Source organism: Sander vitreus, chromosome 9 (assembly GCF_031162955.1).
Source record: "Sander vitreus isolate 19-12246 chromosome 9, sanVit1, whole genome shotgun sequence".
NCBI classification, from domain to species: Eukaryota; Metazoa; Chordata; class Actinopteri; order Perciformes; family Percidae; genus Sander; species Sander vitreus.
In genome coordinates this window covers 25,799,474-25,819,328 of record NC_135863.1, presented here as the reverse complement: position 1 = coordinate 25,819,328, position 19,855 = coordinate 25,799,474, and the positions used below count along the sequence as shown (strand labels likewise).

General features: G+C 39.8%; 1 protein-coding gene across 7 annotated transcripts in view; it reads right to left on the bottom strand.

Moving 5' to 3' along the window:
* ect2 (epithelial cell transforming 2) overlaps positions 1–19,855 on the bottom strand; it is a 121,037-nt gene that overhangs the window by 34,991 nt on the left and 66,191 nt on the right. For 6 of the 7 annotated variants that reach the window (XM_078259477.1, XM_078259479.1, XM_078259480.1 and 3 more), the window contains 2 exons: positions 18,875–18,994; positions 4,968–5,106 (listed from right to left, as the gene is read on the bottom strand). In XM_078259477.1, the coding sequence (XP_078115603.1) occupies positions 4,968–5,106; positions 18,875–18,994 (259 nt within the window). Of the gene's footprint in view, positions 1–4,967; positions 5,107–12,850; positions 13,922–14,019; positions 14,218–18,874; positions 18,995–19,855 lie in introns of those variants that run through there. The other variant, XM_078259481.1, reaches the window with a different exon arrangement.

Genomic DNA, 19,855 nt, shown 5'->3' with positions numbered 1-19,855 from the left:
ACATGTGTTGCAGCTCTATATTTACAAACAGGAAAGGAAACCCTGTCTTTGTATTATATTTAGATCACACTCCGTTTTAATAAAACTGCTTGTGATATCTCACGTGGCTTAAGCCCACTTAGTAAAAAAATTCAGAGATATATATTGTGTATTGCCATTCAGCCGAAAAATACCGAGATATGATTTTTGGTCCATATCGCCCAGCCCTATTTCATCATACTTCCATAAGTAACTGCTGCTCAATCTGTGTTAAGTATGCACAATGCGTAAGCCTATTCTCCATTTTAGCATCAGTAAATCTGTGATCGAGCTCGCGGTCTGTTAAGGAAAGCCATGAACGTGCATCTATCCGAATTACTTCATCCTGCTTTGACCTAGTTGCACCTCCTCAGCCTGGCTTGGCCTTCGTAAAAAACGCACAAAGCCAGGATGCACAGATTAGATTTGGTCAAGCCTGGCTTTATCAGTTATCCTGGATTTATAAATTCTGCTTTTGTGAAATAGACCACGTGCCTCCGGAAATTCAGCCGGATGTCTTTCATTTCGGCCGGATATCTGCTTTCTTTGTGTCGGCATTTTTAAATCCGGTCGATTTATGAGGGAGGACTATGGTTAACTGCTCCTCAGATCTCTGCAGAGTAAATCGAGACAGCTTGCAAGACTATCTGTCCAATCTGAGTTTTCTGTTGCACGACTAAAAACAGCCTTTGAACGTACACACGTTCACCCAAACAAGTTCATTCCCGAGGCTCAGTGCCGCCCAAGACGATTGTGATTGGTTTAAAGAAATGCCAATAAACCAGAGCACGTTTTTCTCCCATCCCGGAATGCTGTGTGGACTCGCCAGACCCTCTTCCCAGCGCTGTGGAGGAAGGTCTGGCAATGCGAGACTATACTGCAACTAATCTGATCACGTATGCTTCTTCACACACCATGGTACAATAGCTTCAATGTGCCTTCCACACTGACAGCAGCTATCTCTTGCACACTTTTGGCACTGCTTCTGGCACTAAATCACATTTTATAAATTGTCATAACTCTCAGCACAAATCTACCCTTTCTACAAAGCTTTCTGATCAAGTCAAGTCAGTTTAATAAATGTAGTGCCGGATCATCTGGCATAATTTATTATCTCAGGGTATTTTTCATATAGAGCAGGTCTATATACTCTTCATTAATATTAATTATTATAATATTCATTCAATGACCAATCCTACATGCCCACTCTAGAGTTATGGGCTCATGGCTGGCAATTGGTACTAACTCTTCATTGTCACTGTTAAAAGCAAACTGGACTAGTGGCTGCTGCTGAGGAGCTAAAAGAAAAAGTTTGATTCATAAACATGAACGGTGGTTTGCAGGCAACATTTTATGTTTTGCACGACCGCTAGCATCCTGCACTGCTCGTGACTAGCTTAGCTTACCCATCTCATCGTCTTCATTTGGCGTTTTACTTTCAAACGGTGAGCTGGTTTTAATGAAAAAGTTGCTCAGTTTAGATCATCTGGCAGTGTCGCTTTTAAAGCTTTCCTTTTTTAATTGCCGCCTTTTCAGTGCCATTTTTGCGCTTATTATAATCTATTTTTATCACTTCTTTTTGCTCGCGGATCGCATCCTCTAACAAGCACCACTGACTAAGTGTACAAGGTGTTTTAGCAAGGTGCCGCTGTCGGAGGAGTCAAAATATAATTAAGCCATAATAACCAGACTTGTGGGCTGCAAAAAAAAAAAGAAATACTGTAAATAAAAAGAGGTCGGCTATGATTTCAACCCAGTAACATGACTTTAATTCTGACAATCAATTGGCACAGGAGTTTAATAAGTTTTATCTCAGGTTTGATTGCCTTGATTTTAATAGTGAAATTGTAAATTTGAAAAACAAACTATCCAAGTTGGGACATTTTCCCTTTGATGTTCTCTCTGTGGCCAAATCTTTTAAACACTCTAAAGTAGGGGTGGGACGGTTACCGCATTACCGTTGTGTCCAGTGACATGGATTCATTGATTCTAATGACATAGATTGTGTCTGAAGACATTGTGTCTTACATGGATTCAAGGTTTTCTAAACAAAACTTATCAAAAGATGGAGCAAATCCGAGTTTTTGCGAGTTGGGGAGCTCAATATTCAGTGACACATAACATTCCATTCGTGTTGACTATTAGGCCTATATGCGAGAGTACCTGTGTAATGTTTTTTATCTTTTATCTATTACGGTAGGAAAGGTAAAGACATTTCGCCGTTCTCAGCTGAGGTAGACAACGTTAACGTTACAGCTGCAGTGTTTACCATTGCACATTAGCCTAGGAGCTAACAGAGTTTCCTTCTGTTTATAGCTTTATCCCATTAAAACGGCACGGTTGAATTTCAGCCTGCATGCACGTTTCGTAGCCTAAAACAGAGCGGCTTATATTGGTTATATTAGCGAGAGTTAGCGAACTGCCGAGTCGCCCTCTCTGCTCAGCTGCTCGACGGGCTGCACTCGGCATTGTCGGCAAACTTTATTTATTTTACTTAATTGACAAAAGAGTTTTCTGAACTGTCTGTGGAATGGATCAACGGAGATGAGAGAAACCATTGTGGCCCTAAATGAGACCAAAACTCAGTATAGACTCTCACATTGAGCTGAAATGGAAACACTGTGCTGCAATCTTTTTATACAGTCTATGGCTGCAACATATGTTGTAAGGTTTAAGCCAATGTTTTTACGGGGGTAGCGCCATTCACTTTACCGGCAGTTGCCTAGCTATTGACAATAGATAAAGCCACCATGTCTTGCGAAGCTCTAGCTTGTTGTTTTATTGTTCACTTTACATCAACTTTACTATCTCTTTTTGCTCTCTCTTTTCCTCACAGCGGCACTCATACGCTACGCTCCGTTACCGTTCGCTCTCCTTGCGCGACCACACGGGCACTGACATCACTCACTTAAGGCACCCTGCCATTCTCGTTCTAACTTGCGCTACTCTCATAAGGGGTTTGCGGTATACCGCTCTACCGCGGGAATTTCTTGCTTTTCAACAGCGGTAAGAAAAAATTCATATCGTCCCAGCCCTACTCTAAAGCTAGGAAAAGCCCAGGTCCTGATTTTATAAGTAGTCGACTGCTTTTCTCCTGTGCAGAACAATTAGCCCCCATCTTTCACCATATCTTCCAGCTGTCACTTAACCTACAGAGGGTGCCAAAGAGTTGGAAGCAGTCGATAGTCATCCCTGTGGCCAAAAACAACTGTCCCAAAGTTCTTTTTCAGACCTGTGGCCCTGACTTCTCTTGTAATGAAGTCCTTCGAAAAACTGATAAAAAGAGATATCTTTACCAAGACTGCACATCTACTTGACCCTCTTCAGTTTGCATATAGAGCTGGCCAGGGACTAGAAGATGTCACTGCGACCTTATCAAACCTTGTTTTAAAACATCTTGAAGTAAACAAAAACCATGCCAAGCTGCTATTCGTTGACTTTTCGTCAGCTTTTAATACGATCCAGCCCCACTTTCTAATTGATAAGTAATAAGAAAGTCAGTAATTTTAGCTTAGATTTTAATATTGGAGGATGGATTCTTGACTTTTTAACACCTAGAACTCAGAGTGAGGGTTATTGGATGCACGTCTGGGGAATTGATATCATCCACTGGGTCACCCCAGGGCTGTGTCCTTTCCCTTCTCCTCTATATTTTTTATACAGACGACTGCCGCAGTCGGCACGAAAATTGGTCGATTTTAAAGTTCTCTGTGATAGTCAACCTCCTACATGACAGTGAAAACAGCCAGGGTCCTATAGTTGATGAATTTGTAGATTGGTGTGACAATGCATTCCTACACCTAAATGTGCAGAAAACTATGGACAGGTGCATTGATTTTAGACACAAACCCACTAACAACCAAAATACCATTATCAAGGGACAGACTGTAGACTCTACTGAAACCTATAAATATCTTGGGATCATAGTAGATAACAAGCTGAAATTTACTTTCCACTCTGAAGCGTTACGCAAAAGAGGCCAGCAGCGCCTGTACTGCCTCATGATTCTGTTCTACAGATCTTATATTGAATCTGTCCTGACCTTCTCCCTTCTCTGTTGGTTCGGAAATCTTATCAAGTCCAAAACTGCACTAAACAGAGAGAAGATGAGCAACAAGATATTGGATGTCCAGCAGTGCCCTTTATCAGACCTGTTCCATGAACAGGTAAGGAAAGCTAATGCTATTCGTTCCGACAGTTCCCACCTCTTATTCCCTGAATTTCAGTCCTTGTTGTCCTGAGTTACAGGTACAAGTACTCCTTTATACCTGCAACCATTTCTTTTTTGAATAGGGGTCAGGAGAGAAGTCTTCTTTTAACTCTTGGCTACCTCATTTCTTCCTTTTTTTCCTTTATTCCTTGGTTGGTCATGTTTTCAAGTCTGTTGACATTGTGTTGAGGATGTCAGAAACGTTGATGAAAGGGGTTGGTGATGTAATGGATGCTGATGATGTTGACTATATTGTGTCAACTTTGTAGGCTGATATGCACTTTTCTTACCCGATATAGGTTACTTTGACGCTGCTATCCATACACCTTGTACTGATATTTATTTGTCCTCGTACTGTTAAGGTTGTGTTCCAGTTGGACTGTGTGTAGAACTTGTATGCATTTATGGGTCTTGTATGTGTTTATACTTGCTGCACACCTAATCGCCCTTCGGGGACACAAAAAAAGTTGAAGTTGACTGAACCCTCGCGAAAAAAGAAAAAAAAAAAAGCCCGGCCAGTCCACCGGGAATTCTCCCGGGGCTCCTGATTAGCCAATCCTGGCTCACATATATGTTGTTTATATGTGTTTGTATCTCTGCATACTTGTGTGCATTGATCTGTCTGTCCAGTTTACTTGCCAAAAAAACTGTTGAAATACACCCTCAAATGACATGCAGATAAAGTGATGTAGCTGTAACTTCATTAGTTTACAGTGTGTACATGTTGTCGTCGTGTTACCCTCTGTGTCCTGCAGGTCCAGTACTCTTCGAATCTGGGACAGCGGCATCAGTGCGATGTGTTTGAGCGGGGGTGGTGGTCTCGTCTGTCCCAGTGGACTCTTAAATGTATTGATCACCTTGTGTCGCTTCCTTGCAATCTGCAGAGACACACACACACACACACACACACACGAGACAGCAACTTTAGAGGTAAATGTCAAGAAAGGCAACTTGTGTGTGTGGTGTTCAGAATTGAGTGTGGGTGCATTTTGCAGAGTGCGGGTAAAGCTGCTATCGGTTACTTGGCAATAAATCAATGACGCTGTCATAGAGGTAAACAATGCAACTCATTAATACCACATTACTTTATCAGGGAGAGACAAAAGAAAGAGGAGTACGGATGGAGGAAGAGCGAGATGTGGAGAGGATAAAAAGGCACTACATCATAGGCAGTGTTGGGGAAGTTGCTTTTAAAAAGTAGGGTTTGCTCGTTACTTCTTTAAAAAGTAATCTGTTACTTTACTTAGTTACCCCCTATGGAAAGTAACTTTTTACTTTACTCGTTACTTTTATGTTACTAAAAGCAGGCGTCTCTGGCAGAGATTGAAGTTAATTATACAAAAACTATCTTTGACCATAAAGCCAATCTATGGTTTATCAGTAAAGTGTCTGAACTACACTGCAGACTGGATTCTCTACTCACAGAGTGACGGCTGATTCATTATGAACGAGTCCAGCGCGGGTTGAATGCACATCAGCAGGTCATCTGCATTACACGGTGTTAGTGTAGACTATGTAATGTCTGTATCGACTTGTACCGGGATCCGTGCATTGTTGTAGACACATGCAGCCTCTTTTCTGGAAATCCTTGCGTCCACAGCGTGTATGTATGAGGCCATCACCACCGCATCCATCTGTGAGGTTGTCAGCTTTGTGTCTGCCTGGCTCAGAGCGCCGTCCAGCAAAAAGCCACGAAGCTTAGAAAACTCTCAAAAGCGTTGGCTGCTTCTCGCTTGCCATGATTACTCTGCTACCAGCCTCTGTCACGTCCCGTGTGGAACTTGTGAGCGCGCAGCTGAGAAGGCAGTGTCGCCGTCAAATCTGTCCCTGGGAAAAGTAACGTTGCGCCAAATTGAAAACGGAACTATGTTTCGTTACCAAATTTTCAGTAGTAGCGCGTTACACTACTTTTTACCCGAAAAAGTAGTTGCGTTACTTTGTAACGCGTTACACCCAACACTGATGATAGGTCATTGTTATTTTGGCAGTGTGAGTTGTGCACACTCCACTCCATAAATCTGGAGATGTACTTGATCCAAACAATTATAGACCTATATCCATTATATCTGGTATTGCTTAAGTCTTTGAAAAATTAATTTATAATCGACTTTCACATTATCTCAGTACCAACAATATCCTATTACCATTTTAATCTGGCTTCAGGTCTAATCACTCCACAACTACTACCATACTTAAATTCACCAATGATGTGTACTGTGCTGGAGATAATGGTGAACTCACAGGTGCCATCTTTATTGATTTAATTAAAGCCTTGGATTTGGTTGATCGCTATCTGCTTTTAGATAAGCTCTATGATATTGGCCTCTCTGAAAATGCAGTTCTGTGATTCAATTCATATTTGCATTAATAGAAAACAATGTTGTTCTACATGGTAGTGAATCCGATATTTTGAGCCAACAAAGAGGTGTGCCACAGGGATCAACATTGGGACCACTTCTTTTCTTTATTTATGTAAATAATTTACCATCAATTTTCAATAACTGTTGTGTTCAACTTTATGCTGATGACACTTGCAAACCTGATCTACCACAACTTCAAACTTCTCTTCAGTCTGACTTCAATATTTTACAAGATTTGCTTTTACATAATACATTATTGCTGAACAAAACAATGTCCTATTTTGTTATCTTTGTTACCAGACAAACTTAAAACCAAACCTTTTTCTTGTGTAATAACATGTGATGATGGCACTCCTCTGCATAAAGTTGATAATCTTGGTGTAAGGCTTGATTCTGAACTCTCATTCAAATTACATGTGTTACTTAAAGTGAACTTTGGAATCAATTTTTCAAATTTTTAAGCCCAGTGTTCATATAAAACTTGCCTCTGAACTTATACTTCCGATTCTGGACTATGCTGTTGTATATCAAAATGCATTTATATCAGACCTTGTTCTACTTAACACAACATATAATAGACTGAAGATTCCTTGGATGTCCTTTTCTCACACATCACTGTACAATGTATGATGCACTTAAATGGCCATCTCTAAGTGTTAGAGATTCATTGGCTTAAAATTATATTTAAATGTATTCATTTCAATGATCCTACTTATTTACAACAGTATCTTGTACCTTTTACCTCAAATTACGAAGTTCGGCACTCTGCTCAACTGTAATTCTCTGTCCCTCGTGTTAAGGAAACAATTGGCAAAAGAGCTTCTAAGTTTAAAGCTCCAGCAGATTGGAATAACTTACCTGTTGAAATTAGATCAATTTCAATATTTGGTACACTACAGGTCAAAAGTTTGGGGTCACTTAGAAATTTCCATTCCACTCCATTATAGACAGAATACCAGCTGAGCTCAGTTGCATTGTTTTTTTAACCAGGGCAGCAGTTTTCAGATTACATTATGTGCTTACATAATGGGTAACATAAAGGGTTCTCCATGTTTTCTCAGTTAGCCTTTTAAAATGATATCAGATTAGTAAACAGAATGTGCCTTTGGAACATTGGATGAATGGTTGCTGATAATGGGCAATGTTTATATTGCATTAAAGATCAGCCACCCACTCAGATTAGCTGGTATTCTATCTATAATGGAATGGAAAGGAAATTTCTAAGTGACCCCAAACTTTTAACCGGTAGTGTAGGTTTAAGAATGTCATGTCTTCTCACTTTAAGATGGACTGGCATTGTTATCAATGATGCCGTCATTCCCTATATCTGCTGTTTATATCTAATGTTTATACCCAACTGTAGTTGGTGATCGGCCCACACTCTACCGTTTATTTTTGTATCATCTAGTGGTTGTAATGTTTTGATGAATTTATGCACGCATTTTGTTGTATGTATGTTGTCATATTGATGATTGTATTTCTATTTATTTTTGTCACGCCTCTGTTATGTGATGATTGAGATATATGCTGGGACCCCTTGAAAACGAGATGATACAGCTCAAGGGGTTTATCCTAATAAACAAATCTTCAACAAGAAAGATACATGAGATCGAGGTATTAAGGAACTCCCTGGTTACATCACTGGTTAAATGATAAACGATTTAAAGTGGTGAAAATAGAAAGAGCTTTCAGATGATGTTGCTACTTATTATAATTCTACATTTACAATATTGGATGTAGTTAATCTCCCTTAAATTCTAAATACATTACATTTCCAAACTGCAACCAACACCAAATTTGTATCACATCTATAACTGCCATTAAATTAATTCTTTTCATTTGTTAAAAACACAATATCCATTGTTGCTTGATGGGCTTGAATTAGTCATTGAGTTTCAGCATATTTTTTGAGCATACAGCACCTTTGAGATTATTCTGGAGAATATTCTAGACAGCAGCGCGGTCACGGAAGGCTTGTATCATGTGGACGCGCCGACACTTTTGTCGTCATTACTTAGAATTCCTCATGGGGGCGGCAGAAACAACGCACTATAGCTTTAAAAAAATATTTATTTTCAAGTACATTTAGAACAGATTAAAAAAATGTGTGATTAATCATGAGTTAACAATGGACAATTAAATTAGATCAAATATTTTAATCTATTGACAGCCTTTCAACTATTTTGAAGAACGTTTTAATTCAGTTTGACAATCTCTAAGCATGATCTAGCATCTCTCTGCATCCTAAAACCCTGTCTCTGCTAGCACAGTTGTTGAGTAAGATCACTCCCTGAAATGGTTTAAAAAATAATGCTGAAGCAGACTATACGTAAAAAGCAGATGTGCAACAGGCTGATATTGTGACGCTGGCAGACATTGGTAAAATATTTTCAGCACTGGAGAAGATTTCGGCTGATCTGGAGGGTCTAAAAGAAATTTGCTGCTCCATTGTTTGGACGGAGCACGTGTTTGGAGGACATAGTGTGGGCATTACTAATGCCAAAAAAGCTGTAGAGTGGCAACAACCTCAGAAGGTCGGACTCTGGCCGAAATTAAAAAGAAATGGTCCGATATTAAAGTTGATGCAAAAAAAGCGCCTAGCGCTACATCAGGAAAATATTTTTGCCACGGAACACCGGAGCTGACCCCCCGCCTTGAAGTGGGACTGGCACAGCGTGGTATCTTTGAGTGCTCCTCTGTAACGCTGGACCCAAAACAGCACAGAGATCCAAAAGGACAGCTTGAGGAAGTCGGAACCGGCTCATAAGCCACTCGCCAGTAAGTCTTCTTGCTGTCTGAAGATTCGGTCCCTTCAAATCTTTCCATTTGCCACATCTTCCAACAGTGCAAAATCAGCCATTGTGCGTCATTATGGATAGCATCCCTTTTCATACCCATCCTTTCGATTGTATCTTAAAAAGCTACAGGTGTTGGAATTAATCTAATTATATAAATAGTTCTGCGCAAGGAGCATGTAGTGAAACCATTTCTATTGCACATTTCAAAATGGTTACAACATGCTTTACAAAAAAAACATTTAAAACTAAAACGATCTAAAGCCATAAAAAAGAAACACTGTATAAAACACTAAAATACTGTATATGATAACCATATTAAAACTATGTGCTCCGCCAGACAGAGGCATCAAAAACAGCATAAGTGTAAACATTATTTGTCCTGTTTACCGTATTATATTTACAGAACACTGAGTTTTCTTTTTGCAAACATATCTTCATTTTGAATACACGATACTATCTTGTTTTGTTTGTTTTCACTGCAGACCGATCAAAGGTGTTTGTGTGAATATTAATTGTAAGAATGACTGAATTCTTCATTATTAATGAGGCAATATTTCCTTTTTTTAAAGATTATTTTTTGGGGCATTTCCGCCTTTAATGGATAGCACAACTCAAATATGAAAGTGGCGAGAGAGGTGGGAGACATGCAGAAAATCGTCACAGGTTGGCTTCTGCGTCGAGGAATAAACCGGTGTTTGGTGTTTTAAGCCCCCAACTTCGTCTTCCAGGCAGCACTGCCTGGAAGGCACTAGGATTAGGCAATGGTTAGGTGCCTTGAAGTTGACGTTGGGGGCTTAAAACACCATTGAGCAAATAAACCTCTATATATGTGTGCCTGCTCTACTAACTGAGCTAACCAACCACAGAAGCAATATTTAGATTTATTTTACACAATGTCTGTTTCGCATGTTTCATCCATTTGCCGTCAGTGTTCTCATTTTAATAACAATTACGATTTCAGCTCCTAATGATCACAGAAACAGAATAATCAAGAAAAACGATTTGCACATTACATTTTGTCTTGTGTTCTAAATGGAAAAAATTCAAATGGGAAAAGTATGAGAGGAAATTTCACAGTTCTAGGTGATTTCATTATTGATTTAAGTTTTTCACTTTTTTTTTTAAGTTCAATAATTGCAACATCTTTCCAAAAGTCAATGAGTAATCGTGTTAAATAATAGCGATTTTATTGACCAAAATAATAGTGATTATGATCTTTTCCATATTCAAGCAGCCCTAGCTCAATGTGGGATTTGCTATTATGTACTGTTGGCTGCCTACATTTATTTATTTATTTGGGTTTTATCATGGAGCTGACTGGCGCTGATTTAGGACACCAGCTTGGTTGTCATGAATGTCGCAGAATGGCCTGAGAAACCTGACTCAATTAAAATACCAAATCAATATTATTCTATTTCAGAAGGTTAAACTGGGGCTATGTGTAACTTTCAGTTTGTGTTGATTCTAGCGGCCGCTTTGGAAAAAAAAAACTGTTTTTACCACACCTGCTGTTGTAAAGATCTTTACGGTGCTTTATTGCCCACTGTATATTACTGAGTTAGCGTTACCGGAAGGTCATATAGTCGCGATGAATATTTTGCTCAGACAGAAAATCATTCATTTACAATAAGAAAATAAGTTACAGATGCGGCTGCTGTTTTAATCCTGTCGGCTCTCTGCAGTGGGTGGGGCTGCTCAGTTCCTCAGTTGACGCGCACACACACAATCACACACAGTGGATGTAGGAAAAGCCGGAGATGAGACGTACAGGATGACCTAAAGTCCAATAAGTACTTTATCGAACCGTATGAATGTGTGTCCCAGGCCAGGTTAGGAAATTAACTAACAATGTAAAGATCAACAAGCCACTGACACATATGTTAAAATTTGATTCATTCAATAAATTATAATTTTTTGTCTTAAATCCACCAGCCATTTTCATATTATACCAACATTTGCAGCATCCTGAGCCTTTTTGGTAAAGTTACTAGAAAAACTCAGCCCAGAGTAGTTTTATTCTCCCCGAAACAAGTTTCCTTTTAATTTTTTGTCTAAAGAACTAGAACAATTTTTTGCAACTTTCACTGTCTGCCGCAACTTCATTGCATCAAACATACAAAAGACATCGCAACTTTTATTGCAATGTTTTACAAAAGCTCCCGCAAAATCAGGCATTTTGGGCCGCAACAATCAACAAAAAAAAAGGCCGCGAAATCCTGGAGGGACTGTCTTACCTCTTCCTCTTACCCCTTCCCCTTAGTTTTGCGCGTTCACGTGAGAGTAAGGGCTATCCCAATTGTCATTTTGTTTGAGAGGTAGGGCTAAGGGGAAGGGGTAGATACCCCTTAACACCGAGCAAAGTCCCGAGCTTACTTGAAACCGAGGGGTACCCAGAATACACTGTGCAACGGCAATGGCGGCCAGATCAACCAGAGAGTCCCATGAATGTAAGTATTTTCGGCTTAAAGAATTGATTTAAAAATTACGACAGTCTTGTTTTGTGCTCTACACAGTCCTGTACATATATATTTGCAACCATGTTTTTAATTGAAACATTTTTAAAAATTGCTAGTTTGCTACGCTAACGTTACATTGCTGATTTGCATGTCTACAGTTTTAACTAAACTCCATTAGCAGCGAATTTCGTTTGATATCGGTGCATAACAACACTTGCTTTGGAGACAATACGTGCTTTAAATATACCGTCCTGTATCACACAGGAAGGAGGAAACCCGGCAGCTGATCCACTTTCGGGCTGAAAACGAGCAGAAGTTTCTGCGTTCTTGTTGTAGCCATTCATTATTGTATTGGTACTGTATTATTGTAATCATGTGTAATTCATTCCTGTTCATGCACCTGTACATTGTTGTTGGTTATGATACAGGACACTAATGAAATAAATGGGGTTGGAGGAAAAGGTTACTGGCCAACAGGCATCAGACTGTGGTCTGGAATTTCAGAATAGCTGTAGTTTTTTAGATTATATTTTTATATAATGTTTTTGCCTGTTATGTTTACTTTATTGGGCAATAGACAGATTTTTGTTAACAAAGAAAGTGTTTCTGAACATCAATGACATTCAAAACAGTGATAACTGAAACAGATATACAACACACCATACGGTGTGTATAAAAATATTTATTGCAAACAGACCTAAGTATGTATGATGACGTAACCATAACCAAGTGGTGTCTCATTTCATAGGGGTATGTTTTCACCCCCAGCCCTTACCACTCCGTTTCAAGGGACAAGGGCTAGGGGTAAGACGAAGGGGTAGGGGAAGGGGTAAGACAGAGAAATGGGATTCAGCCTAAGCCTACTTTGGATGTATCGTGAGCTAAACCGTGTAAAGTTATCACTGTCACTGTGTCACGAGCCAAAGCATTAAGAGATTATTGTAGCAAGGAACGTAGTAATAACTTACAGTTGTGTTCAGAATAATAGCAGTGTATTTTAAAAAAGTGAATAAATCCTTAGAATAGCTTTTAATTCCATAATATCAATGCATTGGGAACACTGCACATTCAATTCCAAATCAAACCATGACCAAAATTGATCACGTTTGTGTTATACCTTTACAGAAAGTGAAGAAAAATGAATATTAGGCTGTTCTTTTTCATTTTTCTTTACAAACTCAAACATTTACTGTATAAACTGAAAAATGTCTCAAGGGTTTGCTTTACTTTGAATCACTGCACTAATATGCATAACCATTATTTCTGAGAACTGCTTCACATCTGTGTTGCATGGAGTCGACCAAGTTCTGGCACATGTGAACAGGTATTCCAGCCCAGGACGATTGAACTACATTCCACAATTCCTCTGCATTACTGGGTTTTGCCTCAGAAACAGCATTTTTGATGTCACCCCACAAGTTTTCTGTGGGATTGAGGTCTGGGGATTGGGCTGGCCACTCCATAACATCAATCTTGTTCATCTGGAACCAAGACTTTGCTCGCTTACTGGTGTGTTTTGGGTCATTGTCTTGTTGAAAGACCCATTTCAAAGGCATTTCCTCTTCAGCATAAGGCAACATGACCTCTTCAAGTATTTAGATGTATTGAAACTGATCCATGATCCCTGGAATGCGATAAATAGGCCCAACACCACAGTATGAGAAACCTCCCCATAACATGATTTTTGCACCACCATGCTTTACTGTCTTCACAGTGTACTGTGGCTTGAATTCAGTGCATGGGGGTCGTCGGACAAACTGTCTGCGGCCCCTAAGCTCAAAAAGAACAAATTTGCTCTCATCAGTCCACAGAATGTTGAGCCATTTCTTCTTTGGCCAGTCAATGTGTCTTTTGGCAAATTTCAACCTATTCAGTACATGTCTTTTTTTCAGCAATGGGACTTTGCGGGGGCTTCAAGCTGATAGCTTTGCTTCACATAGCCTTCTTCTGATCGTAACAGTACTCACAGGTAACTTTAAGTCTTCTTTGATTTTCCTGGAGCTGATCATTGGTTGAGCCTTTGCCATTTTGGCTATTCTTCAATCCATTTGAATGGTAGTTGACCGTTTTTAGAGGGCGCTAAATGGAAGAGGACGTAATTTAATCTAGGCTACTGGCGTACAACCACATCACGCATTGTAAAGTTATTTTATGAATGAAATATACATATTACATACCTGAGGGTCAATTCGGGGACGTTTTTGAATCATTCACAATCCCGTAATTGTCTCCATCTGTTGAAACCCTGACCGAGATTGACTCGGTTCCGCCCGTTGTCTTTCACTTTCCCTTTTAGCCTTTAGCTGTTCTTCGTTTAATTTCCTTTTCTGTGATGGCCCTGCCACAGTATCAGCCATAAATACAACAGATAACTTCTAAAATAAAATAAAAATACAATTAGGCCTATATAAAGAAAGCTCCCGCTACATTTTATCTGGCTGGATACAATAACACAGGCTTTTCAGATGTTATGCCGAAATCTGTGGCCCACCAGAATGTATGCTCTGTAGCACCATCTACCTATCATTTTATGACTTGGCGGGAAAAATCTTACCCGGGCAGAGGCATTAATAAAAACTATATCAAAATTGCGATCTTTTCACTGTTAGTCTTGTTTGCTGTTAGAGGTCATTTATGATCATCAGATGAAACCTTACACAATTTCAGAAACATTTAAAAGTTGCATATACTAACTTTAAATTAGATTAATTCAGGGTAAGACAAAACTATTTTGAATTCGGAGACAAAGCAATGAAATCACTCACTAAAAACATAAAACAGATGAAATTGGCTTCCACTATTTCTGCAGTTAGGCCAATTCTGGAGATGCATTTACAGCAACTGCAGATATTAAAGGGGAACTATTTATACAGACCTGCCAACCTTGAAAAACTTTTTTGAGTAGCAACTTATTGTCGAAGTTCTGTTTCATGAACACGGCGGCACGCACAGGGAAAAAATGTGCAATTACCGCTGTCTTTGATGTATTTTTGGCTTGTTGGGCATCAGTATAGTGTGTCGTTTAGTTCACATGCTTACCTATGTCCCAAAATACTAGGCCTATTTCTATAAGATTACTATAATATTGTTACAAAATTGGCCTATTATATACGATTCCTATAATTCTTTTTCGTGATGGTTTCTACAGCCTAGGCTACAATGAAAAAGTCACGTTTAGCAAACAAACACGAACAATATACAGGGTACCCCCAGGATCCTCCAACTTAAAAATCAAGGCTTTTTAAGACCTTTTAAATACCATTTCTAATGAAATTCAATGCCAACTTCATACCCATTCCGACAGAAATATGAGGAAAATAATTATGTACAAGTAGGCTACTATTTAAATAAAACATTTTATTTGTACTTTGTACCGTGGAAAATCACAAATAAAGGCTTCTAAACCAAATATTACACAACTGGACATTGGAAATTGGGGAGAAATGACCAGCATTGGCCGCCAAGATTATAGCTATCTGGCGTTAGCATGCAGCTACTTTATAGTTTGCAGTATGCTAAAGTTAGATTGTAATGGAACGAATCAGCACTTTCAAAAATCGCAAGAGAAGTTTAACAACATTGGCAGCCAAGATTTAATCTTTTACTGCCGTTAGCATGTATCAACATGCGACAATGTTAACACCGCAGCAGCTTAAAAAAAAACACTCTAGTCTTAATCATAGAAGGCCGGCTTGGAGTTGCGTAACACTTAGCCAAGAGTAGAAAAAACTTTTGAAACAGGAGGTTCAGAACAGTTGGAAATCGGAATGTTTTAGCTCACAGTGATTTCTCTAAAATATGTTTACCTCATTATTTAATCCGACATAACATTGTAGATATGACAAAGAATACGGAAAAAGCATACTATGTCCACTTTAACAAGATTTTTAAAGAATTGTACACTGATCTCTATAGGTCATTATCTACCTCTACTGATGAAGAAATGTGTTCCTTAATATAGCCATTAGGGCTTCCCAAACTGACAGAAGAGCAAAGAGAACTCCTTAATGCGGATTTAACTAAAGAGGAAATTAAAGGGGTAATTGGGGCCCTTCCTGCGGGTAAGGCCCCAGGGCCTGATGGCTTCACAGCAGAATTCTTTAGAAATTTAGCAACTAAACTGGCTCCACTTCTGTTAGAGGAATGTAGAGAGGCACTGGAGAAGGGCACACTGCCACCAACTCTTAGGCAGGCTTTAAAAACTTTGGTTCGTAAGAAAGGTAAAGACCTTTTAACTTTACGACTGTAAGAACTACCTCCCAATTTCAGTTCAGTTAGATGTTAAGATTATCTAAAATAAATTGGCAAATAGTTTAATGAGGTTATTACCTCTGTAATACTTCAGCATTGTTCATGCAGTGAAAAGACTGAGGAGAAGAGGTTGGAGCGCTCGTTGGTCTTGCAGGCGGAGATTTCGCACTCCACTACCTGTAATATTACTTTCAAACGTGCGTTCACTGTGCAACAAACTGGACGAACTTTAGCTACTGTTGAGGAAAAACAGAGCCTTAACACATCTGCAGTTTTGTGCTTCACGGAGACGTGGCTTGGTGAATTGATACTGGACTCGACGCAAGAACTGGCTGGCTTCCAGCTGTTCAGAGCGGACCGCGACACAAAGAGCTTCGGCAAATCGAAAGATGGAGGACTCTGTTGAAAAGGTGGAGGACTTTGTTGTGGCTGGTGAAATGATGTAGGACTGATTCTACAGCATGGAACTCCCCAAATACAGACAATTTATTAAATGTCCAACCAGAGAAGACAATATTTTGGATCACTGTTACACAACAGTCAGCAATACATTCCACGCAGTCACCCAAGCTCCACTGGGTTACTCTGACCACGCCATGATCCACTTGATTCCCTATACAGGCAGAAATTAAAGTGCTCATATTGTGTTTTTTGGCTTTTTCCCCTTTTCTTTGTTGTGTTATATATATATATATATATATATATATATATATATATATATATATATATTTATTTCATTTTTTTGTGCATATTATAGGTTTACAAAGTGAAAAAGCCAAAAGTCCACCCCAAAGGGTCTTACCATCTTCCAGAGAAAACACTGTTCACAAACGGTACACAAAAAGCTCCAAACAGCTCTATTGTAGAGGAAAAGAGGAGCTGCAGCAATGTGCAGTACAACAAAATTAGTGTTTTTTGAAAATTAAACCACATAAACCTATTCTGGTACATCCTCTAAATACAATTATGAACCTGAAAATGAGCATAATATGAGCGCTTTAAAACTTTTAAAACCTGTTGTGAGGACATCTAAGAGGTGGACCAGTGAAACTTTGGCGGAACTACAGGCATGTTTGGACTGTACACACTGGGATGTTTTCCGGACTGCTAACAACAGCTTGAACGAGTACACGGAGGCTGTGAGGTAATTCATCAGCTTCTGTGAGGACAGCTGTATACCAACACTTACTACTAATACCCCTTTCACACCGATGGCTTAAACAGGGTTATAACCAGGTTAGTCTATATCCTGGACGTTCCACTTCCAGGATTGCTCCATTGCCGATGGAAATTCCACCGGATTTCACTCATTTATGCCGGATATCCGGTGCCTTTGGCTTCCTTTGTGTTGGCATTTTAAACTCCGGTCGATCTATGAGGACTTTTCTCAGATCTTTGCAAGGTAACTCCAGACAGACTATCTGTCCAATCTCAGTTTTCTGTTGCATGACTAAAACAACCTTTGAATGTACACATGTTCCACCAAAACAAGTTACTTCCGAGGCTATTTTGCAGCGGCACCGCTGCTTTTCCCGGTGCTTAGCACCACCAAAGACAGACTACTGGCAGTGGGTGACCAGATGTTCACTAGTCTGCCTTTTGCCGAGCAGTAGAGTAATTTACAGGCAAAACTGCCTGTAAGAACCCAGCGTTAGAACGTAAACATATGAAAATAAGTTTTAACTCTTTCCGTACCGCCGCTCTCACTCCCTCTCTCTCGAAATGTCTGCAGACAGCAGTTCAGTGCGGCTGCTGCGGTATCGCAAATCTGTCTTTTTTTTCGACCGGAGCCTTGCTAACGACTTGAACACCTTCTACTGTCGTTTTGAAAGTGAATTAATTCGAAATTATTGATCATCTTAACATTACGGATTTTGCTGGGAAATTCCTCGTACAGAGCCTGTTGAAAAAGTGCCTGTTTGGAACAGGCGATTGCTTTGCCTGTGGTATTGCTGCTTGTAGAATTCTTCAAAACCAAATTGTACCAAAATTACTAACAGAAGGACCCCAAACCACTTGCTCCACTGTAGCCTATAGCCTACTACTGAATTACAGTGTAGGCTACGTCTACATCAGAGGAAGACATTGTAGGCCTACCTACTACTGTATTTACCTGACAGAACGGGGCAGATTCAGAATGTAATCACAAAATATCACAATGACAATATGGAGTAATCAGATATTAGCGTCATGGACTCATGGCAGTGCTCTACCCACTTGGCCCGTTATGAGAGATAATCAGCACATATCTGCGTTCATCAACCACCAGAACTGGACCGTTTGTGTGTGTGTGCGAGTGTGAGTGCGAGAGAGAGCCAGAGCGAGAGAGCGAGAGAGAGACGGTGTTGTCTCGTGTCGTATAATCGTTAACAAATTTAACACTTCAGCAGAGGTGCTCATTTCCATACAGGTTTAGTGGCTTGACGGTTAACGATGAAGTAGGGGATTTGATTAGCAGGGGTATTTTGTCCAAACAACGCCAAACTTAGCACTGCCCTTACTCGTGCCCGTAGAAAGACACTTGTCAAGTTTGAAATCCATCGGATTAACGGTTCGAGAGATATGCGCATAACACACACACAGACACATTCCTGCAATTTATAGATAGATGGCTGAAGGCAGGCAAAGATTCAAGTAAGGGGTTCATTGATTTGAAGAGTTAAAGATAGTCTAAGTCTAATCTGAAGGTTCACCTATGGCCCTGGCCTATGGTAAAACAGGTAAATTAGGTTTTAACATGTTCTGCGTAAGATTTTTATTGGTGCTTGTGTGTATTCTCACCTCAAGGCAGTCATTGAAGAGGAAGAGTGTGACATGTTCTCCACGGTCACAAGGCTGATCTCCCAGAGCTATTGTTTCTACTCGGTAAACTAGACTGCGATGGGAGGACAGCAAGTTGGCCTGCAGAGAAGACAAAGCACAGAAAGTAAAAGAAAAGTGTTGAGAATGCTTATGCTTAAGTGTCCTTGAGATGATTACCGCCCACAACATCTTCCTACCACTCAGCCAGACCAAACTAGGGCTGGGTGATAAAACGATCTCAAAACCACTACCTATTGTAAGCGTTTGTCTGTTACCGGTGTGGAAGTGTGTTCTTCTCCTGGGTTTAGTGTTTCCCCATGGTTAAAATACGTTGCACCCCCATCCATAGCTAGAGATAAGGTTTGGTTCAGGTTTAGGTAACGCTAGGGGCAAACACATCGACGGGGGGGAAAGTCTTCGACACAAAAGTGGAGCTGATGGACATTAGGGCTGTTGGAACGAATTCAGAAAGTCGAATATAATTTGAATAGTAAAAAAATCAATACTATTTGAATGCTGAAATCACTATTCAAATGTGATTTTGTTTTATAAATATGTTGGTTAACGTTAGCTAACCTCCCTCTTCTCGCCTTGGCCTACCCGCATGTGAAAACAAAATGCTTTTGTCATGTCTGATGAACAATCAGCAGGAGTGAGAAACACAAGGCATTGTGAGGTCTTAACATCACGGAGCTAACGTTACGTACCGAGTAACGTTAGTACAGGGGGGAATGATGGCTGCGGCTGGAAATCGGAAGAACGATGGAAAATAGTTTTAACATGACTTTAAAATGAACATTCACCAAGGCAAAATGTTTGTTATCATTAGTTAGCTCGTTCTTGTTTCCTAACTGCGTTGTGAGTTATAGTAGCTTAGCTGGAATCTTCATGGAGACAGCTAAAGTTTATGTTAGCTGCCCTACAGCTGTCAGAGTTAGCTTTGATTTCATATATTGCCTT